General features: G+C 37.3%; 2 protein-coding genes across 3 annotated transcripts; both read right to left on the bottom strand.

The window, feature by feature from the left end:
- Nucleotides 1-269: 269 nt before the first annotated feature.
- LOC136824894 (micronuclear linker histone polyprotein-like) lies at nt 270-9,580 on the bottom strand. 2 transcript variants are annotated; one of them, XM_067080871.1, is made up of 9 exons: nt 9,330-9,580; nt 8,458-8,666; nt 7,683-7,801; nt 5,030-6,881; nt 4,358-4,546; nt 3,860-3,939; nt 3,185-3,341; nt 1,534-1,947; nt 270-570 (listed from the first exon to the last, which is right to left on the bottom strand). In XM_067080871.1, exons 2-8 carry the CDS (start codon nt 8,663-8,665, stop codon nt 1,547-1,549), a joined length of 3,006 nt encoding a protein of 1,001 aa, XP_066936972.1. In that variant the 5' UTR covers nt 8,666; nt 9,330-9,580; the 3' UTR covers nt 270-570; nt 1,534-1,546. The 2 variants fall into 2 exon arrangements, with proteins under 2 accessions (XP_066936972.1, XP_066936971.1); XM_067080870.1 differs by having other exon boundaries at nt 270-1,947.
- A 2,117-nt stretch (nt 9,581-11,697) lies between these two features.
- LOC136824948 (ecdysteroid-regulated 16 kDa protein-like) lies at nt 11,698-13,757 on the bottom strand. Its single transcript, XM_067080934.1, has 4 exons — nt 13,658-13,757; nt 13,009-13,170; nt 12,698-12,834; nt 11,698-11,784 (listed from the first exon to the last, which is right to left on the bottom strand). Exons 1-4 carry the CDS (start codon nt 13,755-13,757, stop codon nt 11,698-11,700), a joined length of 486 nt encoding a protein of 161 aa, XP_066937035.1.
- Nucleotides 13,758-15,308: the final 1,551 nt, after the last annotated feature.

The raw sequence follows: 15,308 nt of genomic DNA, 5'->3' as shown, positions 1-15,308 counted from the left end.
TTGGCCTCCCCCGGACAAACCAAATTTCCCCCGGACAAACCAAATTACCCCCGAACAAGGCAAGTTTTGATGATTTTTCGCTACCCCCGGACAATATATCCTCCACCCCCCATGTACGGACATTTTCTGGAAGAGCCCAATATAAGAGTCTCTAGAAAAAAAATAAGTTAGCAAAGTACGCATACGCTGCTTTCTGATAATCGAATACAGATCACTATAGGAAGATTCAGCGGTACACCAATTCATCAAAAATTAAAAAAAGCTGTATATCCAGGCTAATATTGTTTATTCATGTTGGAATCGAGGCTATTATTGTTAATTAGTGTGGCTTGATGACAGTCTGGTATAAAAGAATATAATTAGTTTCGAAAAAATTTTCTAAAAAATGACAATGAACTATAAATATGAACTAAACAAACTAAATACACATGCAATGTTGTGGTAAAACCTACAGATTTTCAGTTTACCTTGAAGGGAACTCATAAATTACTTCAAATGCATCGACTTGCCTTTACTGTCTTCAATCTTTAGAATAGATTCAGTAAACTTCTTTTGAATACGTCTTGGAATCTGTTGATATAGCAATATTTTAAAAACAAGGTAAGCTTTGCTCGGAAATATTGGCGCATTCCAGAAATAGTCTGTATCCCCTATGTTGAAGAGATGTGACGTCTAGGGTGGTCTGGTGGTCAGTAAAATGAGGTTCAAAATTCAAGGTGGTCAGTAAAATGGGGTCGAAAGTCCAGGGTGGTCCAAAACAGTCCAAAAAAAATGAGAAAAAATACAAGAGGGTCCTGAAAATTTGGAAACATAATCAAGGTGAGCCAAAAAAGATCATCAACACAGGGGGGGACAAAACTTTTGGGAATAGCCCAATACATGGTTTTCCGATTAGCAGATTCATGTAACAAAGTCACGAATAAACGTTGAGTAAAGCTCTGATTGCCTAAGACATGCAAAGATTACTTTAGGCGTACAAACTTTCGCGAGCAGAAACTTTCGCGAGTTTTGGTCCTTTTTGCAAAAGTAAATGTCTTTAAAAATTCTAGGAAGGGCCATTCGCGAAAGTTTATGCTCGCGAAAAATTCTTGAAAAAATATAAAATCTGTAAAACTTCAAACTTTGAATAAAATGTAACTTTAATGGCACTTTATAGCCTGCTAAAAGACTAATAAGTCAAAGGACAAATGTTTCAAGCCAATACCAGAAGTATTCGTCCCTCTAAGCCATTTTTTCATGTGAAAATACCAGAAAAAACTCAATTTTACGTCTTGATTCGCGAAAGTTAATGCTCGCGAAAAATATTTTTCCGTTAAATTCGCGAAAGTAAATGTCGTGAATTTCGCAATTTTTCGTCCGCGCGAAAGTTTCTGCTCGCGAAAGTTTGTACGCCTAAAGTACCTCATACTTTGTATATTTAGATAAAAAAAATATGTTTATCTAAGCATCTTTCAGCCAATCAGAGCTTTACTCGACGTTTTTTCGTGACTTTTTTACAGGAATCTGCCAATAGGAAATAGGTGAATTTTTTACGGATTTATCTAGATTAATATAATTGATAGCTTCGCATCATCTTATTTTGTCTTTCCAAAAGGGCTTGCGTTTTCTCCCTTATTCTCGTGATGACGTCATCCGATCCTAAATACTCCCCTTCCTCTTCACGCGTTCGGCGAATCCGTCGGCGCCGACATTGACGACCGTGAAACGATCGTGCTTCGTTTATATACGCTCGTTCGGTTTCGGTCAACACGAGCGGTTTCAACGAGACGTCCGACGTCGTCATATCCGCCATTCCAGCACCGTATCTGATAGAGCTACTTTTTGCTGAATTGGAGTATCTCGAACCATAAGTTTCGGCTTCGGTGATATTGTAATCTTTCCCATATTTCGATTGACTTTCGTCCTGAACATAAATTTCTTCATTGGTGCTTCCTGTTTTAGGGATTCCTTGAACGAATAAGAAGAACAAAATCTAGATATTCAATTCAATTTTCATTGTGAAATTACTCTTAGGTGACGAATAAACGCCCCCCCCCCCCGCTTGTTATATTTTCTATTTTTTCTGGTAATTAGTAAATTAACCTGAGAGTAGATATTCATCGAGTAAGGGAGCTTATTGCATAGTAGAGCGTCAATTATGTGAGTTTCTTGTTGAAGGTGATTTTCCATATTATCGAATAATGGAGCATATCGATTAAAAGAGCGTCGAATTAGAGAGAGTCAGTCTTTAAGTTTTACGATTTTTAAAAATCAGATTCCGAGTGTGCCACAAAAACTTTTTCTCTCTTTGGATTTGAAATGAATTTTTGTGAGTTTTTTGCAATTTATTCTAAGGTTGAACGTGAGCGCATGAGCTAGGTAAGCATAGGAAGAAATTTTGTCGGCGGCAAGGGCTGAAAGCACTCTCTCACCAACTTTTGCTTGTAGTCTGGCCGAAATACAATAAAACAGGGGTGAACGTAGAAAGAAATTCCGGGTGAACTTTCTTGGTACTGTTGGAAGCGGAATTTTATGTAGATTGTCATACTCAGAGCCTCATGATGAGTGAGGCCCTTGGGGAAAACTTTTGGTAAAATCAAGTCTGAAGTGTACTTCTTTGCCCCAAAATAGATACGTTTTTGAGCAGTACACTGGTCATCAGCTATACTAAAAACCTATCAAAGCTATTCAAAGTCTTTGAAAGTCAGCGCTATCGCTATCGCTTTGCACTTGACCCATTTCATATGATGGATGACACTGTTTAATTGATTGTGGTTTCCAGAAATGTTTGTTGGGAAATCCCCCCCCAGATTTTTGAGACAGGGGTATACATTGAGTGTTTTAAAAGGCAGATACCATTGCAAGGATAGCACTTTTCAAGGTATTTTATATTCAAAATGGGTCTTTAATGTTTTCTTTCACCAATTTCTTTCCCCAAGGGCCTCGACGTGAGGCTCTGAGAATGTTTAACCTCATAAAATTCCGTTTCCAACGGTACCAAGAAAGTTTACGCGGAATTTTTTTCAAGGTCAACTTTTAATTCTGCCAGACTATTGTTCTCGTGAGCAGCTCCTATTTTAGCAAACGCCCGCCGCCTTTATGTTCCCGCCCTCTGACATGATTAATTAACAGACTAGTTTGCTAGTCAAACAAATGTTGAGCCTTTTGTTCTTCATAAAGATTGCGTTTATAAAATAATTTGTACCATTTTTTGATGAGACAAACTCCTCATCATCAGGTGTAGTGAAACCGCTGTCTTGTCGATGTAAATCCGAATCGGGTTTACTTTCTTCGTCGTCAAATGAAACCGATTTTTCCCGTTTTCGTTTCGGAACGATATCTTCTTTGAGGTTTTGTGTGTTCTGAAAGTTGAATGAGATGAGATATGTGAAAAATGGCAAATTTTGGAAACTTGTTTTTTATCATCTTTCCAACCCGCTGGTGTGGTGACTTCTGACCCATTTGTGAGCCGGTCATGAAGGTACGGTGTATCCAGCTACGGTGCGCAAGGTTGTGGGTTCGATTCCCAGCCGGGTTATACTAAATATTCCCAAAATGGTGCTTGATGCTCAGCAACTAACGAAACCGATCAAGGTTAGATGGAGAAATCCAGGGAAAGGGGTGAAGAAAAGGGAGCCTCCAGGTCACCATTACAAACTTACTCACTTGAAGAAACATTCAAAGTTTTCCCTTTCAAAAATGAGTAATTGCAGGATGAACGATTTTTTGCTCAGAAGAGGATTTACTTAATAAATTAGTCAGCGAATCAAAAATCATAACAGTGGTAAAAGTCTTTTCGATTAAATTCATTAAACTACCTGCGAGGCTAGCAAAGAAATGAGTTGTTTCCAAGTCCATAACATAACTTTAGAAAACCAACCTTTTGTTCAACTAAATCAACTGCAACATCATTCTTGATGTCTCCAACTTTTTGTTCGCTTCTTGAAGAGTATTCTGTTTCTAAAGTTTCAAAGAAATAAAAAACTTTGAGGTAGCTTTGACTTATCCATCTACTTTGAAAATCTTTTAACTAATATTCTTACGATATACGTACTCAAGAAAGTTTCGAGCAAGATAAATTTCGAAAACTTGTATACACTCTTTTTTCTTTTATAAGAAACAATGAGGCTCCAAATTCTCGAAAAATAAGGAAAAAATTTATGAAAAACGATGTACCTAGAATTACTCAATTTCAAGCAATTTAGGGGTCAAAGTAGTAAAAATTGGGTACAATTTAATTTCAGCCTATGAATAATAAGAACACCCAGCTGGCACACAACGTCGTTTCAACGTACATCTAACGTTATATGGACGTTGTGAACGTTAGATGAACGTTGAAACGACGTTGTGTGCCAGTTGGACAGAACTTTTAACTTACCTTCTTTCTGCGTTTCTCCTTCAGTTTTTATTGAAGCTTCCTTTGTCCCATCAAGCTTGTCGTTAAGTAGGTTTTCAGGTTTTACACTTTTCACCGTTTCAGTGGATTGAGTTTCAAACTTCTCTATGTTTGCATCTGTGTTTAGATTGTGTTCGTTGACTACGATTGTCTCGGTATCTTTTTTCGGCTCTGTAGCGGAATACAAAACAAATTAGTATAACTCTCAAAACCTAATGATAAATTCGGAATTTAAGCTGCACAGGGTTCGTGTAAACTCGGATAAAACTACTTTGGTTGTTCGAGCCCTAAAATATTCCAATTTGGATAAAAATCCCCGGTCAAAACCTTCAGAAACGTCTTATCTACTCAAAATTTGATTTGTATATGAATATTCGAGTTGCGTGACAGACTTTCTTTTTGATATTACATGCTTTTTTTATAAGAACAATTTTATAAAAGCTTAGCCAAAAGCTAAGAACAAATTAAGAACAATCTGAATCTCAGATTTCAGAGAGGGCCAAGACAGTGCTGATTTTAACAGATTCTATAACCATTTTAAGAGCATTTAAGTCTGAAAATTGCGAAAAATTAAGAACGACCCAACCTAAACCAAATTTTTTCGTTTCTTATAAAAAAAACGCGTATCCAAGTAAATAATCTAATTACTAGTACCTTCTTTATCTAAACTGATTTGCTTCTCAAACGACCATTGCTTGAAGGCCCCTTTCTTCGTCTGCCAATCTGGACTTGGACTTGGCGACTTCTGCAAATCAATACTGGTGTGTTTCTCAAAAGACCATTGTTTAAAGCCCTTTCGTTTTGTTTGCCAGTCTGGTGAAGTTGTAGGACTCTTTGATTTCCTTCCCTCAAAACTATTTTGTTTTTCGAAAGACCATTGTTTAAAACCATTGATCTTTTGGCTTTTGGCTGGAGGTTTCGAAGTAGCACTTTCAAGCGATTCTCGAGAATCTTTGCTAGGTCTGGAAGACATTTGAGAATTCCGGTTCAGGCTGGTAACATTTTCTGTATTCTCGGATACACTTGATTCTTGAATGTCTTCATCACCATTAATGTTGGTCTCGATATTGGATTGATTTATTTCTTCTGCTTTTTCGGATTCTTCTGGAGTTAATGGACTATCAGTATTGTCCTTATTGCCATCAACCGGGATTGAAGAGATTCCCAGTCCATCCAAACTTCCTTGTTTCTCTATTGAACCAAAATAGAACATTTGCTTTTCTGGAGATTGTAAGGTTTGGTTTGGTGATTTCAATTCATCAGTGCTCCTCTGCTTCTCAAAAGACGATTTCTTTTGTTTGAAATTATCATTCCTCTTGGTCGAGTCAGCCCTGGTTTCGTCGAAGCTTGCCTGTTTTTCAAAAGACGATTTCTTTTGCTTGAAACTATCATTCCTCTTGGTCGAGTCAGCCCTGGTTTCGTCGAAGCTTGCCTGTTTTTCAAAAGATGATTGCTTAAGTTTAAAGGCTTTTCTTTTCTGATTTGAAGCTAGCATCTCCTTATTTGAAAGCTTAGAGGGGCTTTTCAGAGAAGCTTCTTCAAAGCTACTCTGTTTCTCAAACGATGACTGCCTCAATTTGAACGTTTTGTTTTTGTTGTCCTCGCTTGGAGATTTTTCTCCTCTGCTTTGAGATGGACTGGTTGATTCATCGATACTTTTCTCGAAAGATGATAATTTTAATTTGAAGGCGTTTTTCTTATGGTTTTTGCTTTTGAGCTTTTCCTCTGAATCTTGAATGAAGCTTGAAGGCATTTTCTCTGAATCTTGAGTTGGACTAGAAGGCATTTTCTCTGAATCTTGGGTTGGACTAGAAGGCGTTTTCTCTGAATCTTGGGTTAGACTAGAAGGTGTTTTCTCTGTGTCTTCGATTGGAATAGAAGGAATTTTCTCTGTGTCTTGAGCGGGACTGGACGGTGCTTTCTCTGAGTCTTCCGTTGGACTAGAAGGCGTTTTCTCTGAATCTTGGGCTGGGCTAGAAGGCGTTTTCTCTGAGTCTTGGGTTGGACTAGAAGGCATTTTCTCTGTGTCTTGGGCTGGACTAAAAGATGTTTTCTCTGAATCTTGGGTTGGGGTCAAAAGTGTTTCCTCTTCGATTTCATTGGAACTGAAGAGCTTTTCTTCTAGATCTCTATTCAGGCTAAGCGACTTCTCTTTTGACTTTTGATTTTGGTTTGGGGTCAAGCTTGAAGATTTTTCTTCGAACTTTTGCACTGGACTTGAAGACTTTTCCTGGTCTTTTGTCGGACTCGGAAAGTTTTCATATGTACTCTGAGTTGTTGAACCTTGACTTGCTTCCTCTCGTTTCTGTTTCCTTGGATTTGAATTTATTTCCTTTTGATTGTCTTCGTCAAACGATTTTCCTTCTGTTTTGTTGTCTTCAATGTTTGAAATATTTGATTTCAAATCTTGAGAAATCACTGACTGCAGCTGATCAACGCAAGAACCATTTGTCTCAAGTGGTTGTTCATTCTCTGGGGACCCTCCTACCACGGTGCTTGGTGCTTCCTATAGATGGATAGAATCGATATTTTACCACAAATCTAAGACTTTCAGATAATCTTTTCATTCATTGTTTGCGCAGGTCCACGCTCAGACATCTCGGTTATCCAACTAAGAAATTCACGAAATCAGAAGGAATAGGGCTTGGAATAGTGAACTGCTCCTGGACTATCGTGCAGATGCCTTAAACCACTTGACTACTCTCTAGGTTCCGAATAAACGTCTCCCCCGCTGATTAATTTTCAAAAAATTGTCGTTCTTATTAGGTTGCCCACTCCTGTTTTATTAAATATCCTTACCAGCTGTCACAAGTTAAATTGCTCTAAATAGCCTAGCTTTAGCTTATAATTACCTTAAAGGAAGAAATTTTGGCGGGAATTTAATTTGGCGGATGGCCAAAAAAGTTTTTTCAGAGGGAATTTAATTTGGCGGATGGACGAAAAAACTAAATTTGGCGGGAATTTATTTTGGCGGTCGCTTAAAAATTTAACCTTAAGATGGCGTCAAAACAGCGAAAAAATAGCAACAACACCTTAAAAGAGATCATATTATTTTCAAAATGTTTAATTTGACGGGAATTTAATTTGGCGGATGGCGGAAAAAAGAAATTTTGGCGGGAACTTAATTTGCCGGATTTCAGTCAAATCCGCCAAATCCGCCAAAATTTTCTTTCCGCCAAAATTTCTTCCTTTAAGGTACCTTATTTTGAGGTTTTCTAGAGGTACAAATTCCAACCCCTTTTTATTTAAAACTTCCTACTATTAGAAACCTTAGAGTACTTAAGTAGAGTATTTAAATCTCTTTTACCTCTTCTCCATTAAAAGGCTGTTTTTCTGAAAATTCTGCTTCTTTGATCTGCTCTTGTAAATCTAGCGCTCGACTCAATGTTGATCTTCTCCTCTGGTCCGCAGCTGTACTCAGATATCCTGAAACGTGGTATTGCAAAAGGGTATTTTAGATTTTAAAAAACATTATGTAAAATTTTCCTATACCGTAAAAGTTGATAAAACCCAGCTGGCACACAACGCTGTTTCGACGTTGATAAAATGCAACTTAAAACTGAATTCTGTCGACTTTGGGTAATGCAGAGAAGGTCTGAGCCCAGCTGGCACACAACGTTCTTTCAACGTTTATCTAACGTTCACAACGTCCATATAACGTTAGATGAACGTTGAAACAACGTTGTGTGCCGGCTGGGAGAGGTTTGGGTTCGCTGGAAAGCTGTTTCAGAATCTTTTTTTCAGCGTGCCAGATTTTTAAATAAACTCTACAGTCAAATTCTATGCAATCAAAAAATATCCGCGAAATTTTATTGAACAAAACTCAAAAATGTCAGATAATTACTTTTAAAATAGTTTGGTATCAAAGAAGCGCTTTAATGCATATTTCAACAACCAGTACGCATAATTTGGCAGTAAAAAGACGAAAAATCATGAAAATATTGTCTCCTGATAATGCCATCCGCGAAATTAAGTCCGCACAAAATCTTAAAATTTCGCGGATGAGCTAAACCGCGAAATTTAATCCCGCAAAAATTTATCCCAATCAAGTAAGTAAATCTTGGTAGTGAACTAATATTTACCGGATATATCTTTTGAGACCTTCTTGCTGCATTGAAAAACCAAGACCAGCGTATCCTCTCTATCGCTTTTGTTCTGCTCAACGAATTCAAGGGGGAACATGGTCAGTAAATTACGTCCATTATGAAATGAGAGTTCTTTGAGAACCTTTTCTGATTTTCGTTTGTTGAGTTTTTGTTGTGAAGTGATGGATTCGATGTCGAAAGTCATTCTGAATTGAAAACATGAAGAAAGCAATACAGAGCTGTTAAAATGAAGGCCAAAAACCACCTTTATAAAAGAAAAAGTTTAACAACTGAACCCAAAACTAGCAAATCAATCCAAAAAATATATATATACGACAAAATCAATAGTAAAGATCATCGATGGAAATAGTTCAAAACAAATGCTCGAATACTACCACTATCCAAGCCTAGTGTAAAAGCTGCCACTTAGTACACATCCATCGCGACCCAATGCGGCACACCTGAATAACCATTTCCATCTGACATACACATGAAAAGACAAATCAAGCATACAGTAATCAATTTTTAATCACTTGTATCTATATAAAAATCTCAAGAATCTAGACCCATTTGCCACTTTTCCTACCAAAGGGGTATTTGTCTTTGCGGAACGTGCTGCTGGAGTTTGAAATATGAATCATGTCACCAGTAGTGTTTTCAGGGATAATTTGTGTAGGAGAGCACAATTTTGTTACGAAGTAATTACCTTTTAATGTTATAAATAAATAATTGCTTTGTCATAAAAATCATAAATTTTCCGACACCTCTGAGAGCGCTACTGCAGTTACTTGCCAATTTTTAGCAAAAATATAGAATCTAAAATTTCAACTCTTTAGTTTCAGCTGTATGCTCACTAAATCAAATCTTACCTTGAGTTTTTTTTTGAACAATATGCTAATGAATGTTCTAATTCCAAAAAAACTTCCGATTAGAAAAATCCAAACTCCTAATTCCACCAATAACAGTAATGGTGAACTGATCTCACGCTTTATTTGGTATTCAATATTTTAACAAATTCTTATCTCACACAACCTACCAAAATGGTCGCAAATTTATTTGCCTTTACAAGCGGTGAAAATATGATTTTTGACACACCGGCTGTTTCAAAGGTCAGCATGAAACGTTATAAAACAGGAAAAATAAATCGTTCCTTCCGTTTGATTTCCGTTTTAAACCCTGAACCCCTGTGAAGAAGTGTCCTCGATATCCTTATAAAGCATATTTTCTTAATAATTCACTCTTCATCACACTGCTCTTGTACAGAGATCAAAAATACAACAGCCTCTACTAGGGAGTGTTCGAGTTAACTTTATAAGGAATTTAAGGCTGAATTTTACTCTCCCTCTGAGGTGTTTTTTACCTTACTTTCCTTCTTAAGAACGGAAATCTCAACAGGTCACGCAAATGTTAGCTTTAAGAAGGAAGAGAGGACACGACAAGAGATTATCAAATTTTCCAAAGCGCACGCTATACTTTATGAGACACATAACCTAAAGTTCTCACTCTTTGTCCTAGTCTCATTAACTCATACATTTTATTTTATATATATAAGAACTAAGTATGTAAGAATAACGCTTCCAGGCCTAGCCTGGAATTCAGTCATATCATTATTATGGCATTTTATATTGCGCTATTAAGTGTAAATGGACGCCTTATCAAAATTAAAAAAAGCAAGTTTAATCAGTAGTTGTGAAATGCGGAGCCCGAAGATATTACCCATGCTTATCGACAGAGGAGTGTACTGCTAAAATTTCGAGAATTGGACCGTGGACCTGGAACTCGTTCTCGAAAATTTTGTGCAAAATTAATAAATGAGGGTATAATGTGTCCTTTCCCATAAGCTATATTCAGCCCAAAGTTCCAAAATACTTTTTCTTTATTTCCAAGTTATACAAGTTATTTTCGAACCTCCTATAAAGTGTTTCTTAGTATGTCCGTTTTCATCCGATTAAATAAATGTGTTAGTTTTGCGATGTTGTCTGAGATGTTGGCAAGTCACGCCTTCTTGAAGGTTAAACTTTTCAAAGTCTTGTCTGGAAAAAGACCGATATCGAAATTCATATCCGTAGATATAAAATAGAGATAAATGAAAGCAACAACATGTTGATTTTTTCTCAATCAATTTTTTTCAGACGTTTCGTCAGCCTTTCCAGTTAACACCCTCAGTGAAATAAAAAAGTTTTTCAATTTGCGAACTAAAAGAAAAATTCAAAAATGTTTTATACAATGGACAATTAAAAGACAGTAAAACTCAAATCCGTAGATATACAACACTACGTTACGTAAGTTAAGTTATACGTAAGGTATTCCAGTCCGAGTGACGTGACATGGTGACCACGTGTCCCAAAAAACTTTACGTCTTCAAATGCTAATATTATGACGTATTTTTGTTAAACACTTCGAAATTTTAAGGGTTTCTCAAAAATTCATATTTATATCTTTGTGCGAAATTTCAGGTAAATTTGATTTGTTGGTCGAGAAATAGGCTTAAAAGAGTAACAGGAGGTCTACAAGCAAATCTATGTTTGAAATTAGCGGCAATATACCAATATCCAAACTAAAGGCTTTCACTCCTGATCACTTGAGTTTATTAAAAGGGCATAAACCGAGAAGGTTTTGAATGAGTATCAAAATACCTTAGTGTAAAACCATCTTTTTAAGCTGCAAACAACCCTTTATGCCAGTTTGGAGTTTTTTGATTTCAAAAGAAAAAATTGAATATTTCCACATTTTTGTTGTTCATTTGTCAAAAAGGATAGACCGACTAGACGTCATTTATGCACACCCCCGGAGGGGGCACCTAGGTAAAATGTGCCGAGGGTATGTGTGAGCTACGAGGGTTCCTTTTTCACGCCATCGAGAGTCCATCAAAAGGACAAAGAGGTACAAAAATCATTGGAAAGCAAAAGTGAGTCTCTGTAAGGGCTACAAAATTACAAAAATAAAAAATTGACTCCCTCCAATTTTAGCTGAATTTTAGTGGAAATAGTCTCTGCTTTTAAGGGTGGTGAAAACGTCAAATAATGGACACAATTTTCGAGATTCAGATTCTTTAAGGCTTAATTTTCGAACTGTGGCTAGGAAATACCCGTCATCTCGCAAACCTAGTACCCCCCCTCCCGAGTACTAAATAAAGGCTTGGTCTAGGGCAGCGTACAGCGTCAAACGAAGAAAAACTCAATCGAACGGTTGTTTCATTAAATAAATCATATCTTTCGTTGGTTCTTGTGAGTAATTTTAAGAAAGTTTTACATTGAACGACAGACAAACGAGTGCTTCATTAGTCTTCGAATCTTTGAGTTGAATACCAACTCGCCCTTCGATCTGTAAAAAAAGGGGAAAAATAAATTATTGACCTAATAGTTAATCACATGCAGAGATGGCCTGAAACTCGTTATAGGAGTGAAGAAGAACCCCCTTCTCACAGACCCACTGGGACCCCTTCCCACTGGAAAAATTGGCCAAAATATCGTCCCCAGTTGAAAATTATACTCCAATTTTTGTCCACATTGAACATGAACAAGTAGACCAATCCACACTGCAAAATGTTTACTATTTTCCCATCCCCATTGAATTTTCTGATTTGAAAACAATGGGATTTATATCCCCAGCCCAATGAAAATATGAGAATAACAATCCCCATCGAGTTTCAGTTCGTAATTCTTACCCCCACTGGCTGAAAAAATCTATGAGAAGGGGGTGTAGAAGAAAGACCTGGGACCTATTATATGCTTAAATCCGGCCATCTTTTCTCCACACTGCAAGGGTCGATTTTCAAAACCCATTTTTTCACACATATGTTGTTTTCAAATCGACTGCTTTTAGAAAGTGTTTCGATTGTTTTAGACCATGTTCAGACGTTACGGTTCCGTTTCGCTCCGGTGTGATTTTCGTTACGGATCGAGAGTGTTCATATTAGTTTTGGAACGTTTCGGAGCAAGAAAAAGGAGCAGTTCCGTTCCAATGAAAATAGTGGAGCGAAACCGTTTTAATCTGTTTTGCTGTGTAACGTCTTCTTTTTTGACGTTTCGAATTTTGACGTTCGCACTTGTTTCGGAACCGTTTTGTTTCGGAGCGGAACAGAACAGTAACGTCTCAACATGGTCTTACGGGTTCCAGGATCAACTTGCTTCAGATATGTAAGCGCATGGAATATACGTAGAAGTGAAATTTGGACCTGGAATCATCGGTTTGTGGCGCTATCGCTTTAGACTCGCTCGGTCATCACTCAACTCACCTGAGGCCAATGCTTTTCTACATCGAACAGTAGCGTTAAATGTTGTTGTTTATTCGGAAGAAGTGGGCATGATACACCACACCCTTTTTGACATGCATCTCGACATCCAACTGAAGGTGCTGGCACTGTGATTTCACCTAAAGAAAAATTTTTTTAAGGAAAAATGCCTTGAAAAATAAAAATTTGTCGGCACAATAGCTTTCAAAATGAATCCAGTTTAGCCAAAAATCTGAAAAATTCAAACGCACGTTCCGCAAAAATTAGAAAATTTAGCAAAAAATATATCTATGCTAAAACATTTCAAAGCTTACCTAATATCGGACTTTGTACCATCCCATAAACTTCGGTGGTGATTTTTTCGTGTCTGGATGTAGGTGTAAAAGAAAGTTTAACAGAAACTTTTTGACCACCATTGAAAACACATTGTTTGGGATCTTCGCAAGGGTCGATGGAGATTTCATCGACTTTGGCAGCTGAAAGTGGGGAATATGTAACACTTAGTAAAGTAAGTTTGCGACCGTAGTCGAGGACGACCCGAAGGCTCCCATTACTTTAGCTGTCTAATCGAAGATTCTCCACCACTCCTTTCCCTACATTTCCCCACTTACTGTTAATTCATATTAATAGTTGCTGAGCATCAAGCAGAGAGGCATCAAGTGCCATTTTTGAAATTTAGTCGAGGAGGGCGCCACTCCTTTCCCTGCATTTCTCCACTTACCCTTGATCCGTAATTTTGTCGCTGAACATTGAGCAGAGAACCATCAAGTAAAATTTTTGAAATCTTTGGTATGACCTGATGGCTGGTGGTTAAACCTGCAGCATTGTGCACCGTTGCTGGGTGCTGTAACATCACCCAGGGGAGAAATAGAGAAATATGAAATAACGCAAATATCTGCTATCAACCAATCAAAACGCTGGTATTTTTTGGGTTGACAATACGAACCTAAATTTTCTACTTACTTCCTGCATTCTTATCTTTACACAACTCATACACTGGACTGACAGCATGGGAGGTTCCAGCTATCGTCAATACGACAAGAGTACACATCAAACAGTACATTTTGATACCAAAATATCAAATTTCTACCAAATATAATTCAATAATCCAAGCTATTCCAATTATAACGGAATTATCTACTATCTGTGGAATTCAAATACTTCAAAAACCAAATGCTGTTTCAACTATGAAGGAATTGTCGCTCTTATTCACTTTAAGCTTTGGTTAATTCTCCGCAAAATAAGATATGATTGATCAGACTATGTACATTCAACCTTTTATACGAAATCTGACTTGGAACAGAAACCACTGGTAATTAGCAGTAACCAAAGTTGGTACGCAACATTGTTTCAACGCTTATGTCATACTCAAAACGCCCATGTAACGCTAGATGAACTTTGCAACAAAGTTGAACACACTGGAAACTAGCAATAACCACAGCAGACAGCGCAACGTTTTTTCAACATTTATGTAATGTTCACCACCTCCATATAACCTTAGATAAACGATGATACAATGTTGAAATCTCTGGCAATTAGCGTAACCACAGCAAACACACAACGTTGTTTCAACGTTTATCTAATGTTCACAACGTCCATAGATGAACTTTGAGACTACGTTGAATTTGCTGGCAATTAGCAGCAAAAACCACAGTATTACATTAAGTGTGGTTTACAAAGGTCGTTTAAGAGCACTAATGGTGGTTGATGGAGGTGTATCAGAAAGGTGAAGACATGAACAAGTTGAAAAGACCAAAAGTTTAGAGTTTGATTGTCAAAATAACGTCATTCTTGTGTCAATTGTTTGCCAATTTTAAAATTTTTTAATCACAATAAATTTTCATGCACTCTTCAAGAAAGGTTCTCATGCACTCCAAGTTGTTAATGCGAATAATTTGAGGATGAGTTTGGTCGGATTAGGACAAAGTCCCACTGAGACCCTTCCAACTGGAAAAATTGGCCAAAATATCACCCCCGGTGGAAAATTATCCTCTAATTTTTGTCCCCATTGAAAATGATAAAATAAAACCAATCCTCACTGCAAAATATTTATTATTTTCCTATCCCTAATGAATTTTCTGACTTGAAAACAAAAGAATTGAAGTCCCCACTTTTTAAGAAAAATTGGAATATCAATTCCCATTGAGTTTCAATTCGTCATTTTTATCCCCACTCGCTGAAAAAAATCCTACAGGGTCTGTGAGAAAGGAATGTAGTGGGGGGGGGGGACTTCGAAACTTGCCTGAAAATGTCGTCCCACGACTACATAAGTTCGCTATCTTTACAATGTTCCGTTCAATTAAAAGATACGCCAAGCCGGGCGACATGGACCACTGTAAAACATTCAAAAGACTGTGTTAAACAGTCTTAGATTACTGGGTTATCAACGTAAAATTCATTAAGTTTAAAGCCCGAATGGTTAGAGTTGAATCTCCAACCTTTCCCAGGCAAGAAAAGTGAAGCCACTTATTCACATTCAGAACACGCCTAGAATACGCCGAAATCATGACGACGGATTGTATCTAGTGATTTTCACTTTCAATCCAGCGGTTGTGTAAAAACCACGCGCGGGTCTTCTGGATGGGACTCGGACTTGCAAGTCAATGGTAAAATT

Source organism: Clytia hemisphaerica, unplaced genomic scaffold, assembly GCF_902728285.1.
Source record: "Clytia hemisphaerica strain Z4C2 unplaced genomic scaffold, Clytia hemisphaerica genome assembly, whole genome shotgun sequence".
Classification (NCBI taxonomy): domain Eukaryota; kingdom Metazoa; phylum Cnidaria; class Hydrozoa; order Leptothecata; family Clytiidae; genus Clytia; species Clytia hemisphaerica.
This window is presented reverse-complemented; position numbering and strand designations above follow the sequence as displayed.

Coding starts and splice junctions, on each gene's coding strand:
- LOC136824894 (XM_067080870.1), bottom strand. CDS start 8,665: ATGACTTTCGACATCGAATCCATCACTTCACAACAAAAACTCAACAAA. Junction 7,802..8,457: donor GGTCTCAAAAGATATATCCG/GTAAATATTAGT, acceptor ACCACGTTTCAG/GATATCTGAGTACAGCTGCG. Junction 4,547..5,029: donor AATCAGTTTAGATAAAGAAG/GTACTAGTAATT, acceptor ATTCCGCTACAG/AGCCGAAAAAAGATACCGAG.
- LOC136824948 (XM_067080934.1), bottom strand. CDS start 13,757: ATGTACTGTTTGATGTGTACTCTTGTCGTATTGACGATAGCTGGAACC. Junction 13,171..13,657: donor TAAAGATAAGAATGCAGGAA/GTAAGTAGAAAA, acceptor CCCCACTTTCAG/CTGCCAAAGTCGATGAAATC. Junction 12,835..13,008: donor GGTACAAAGTCCGATATTAG/GTAAGCTTTGAA, acceptor ATTTTTCTTTAG/GTGAAATCACAGTGCCAGCA.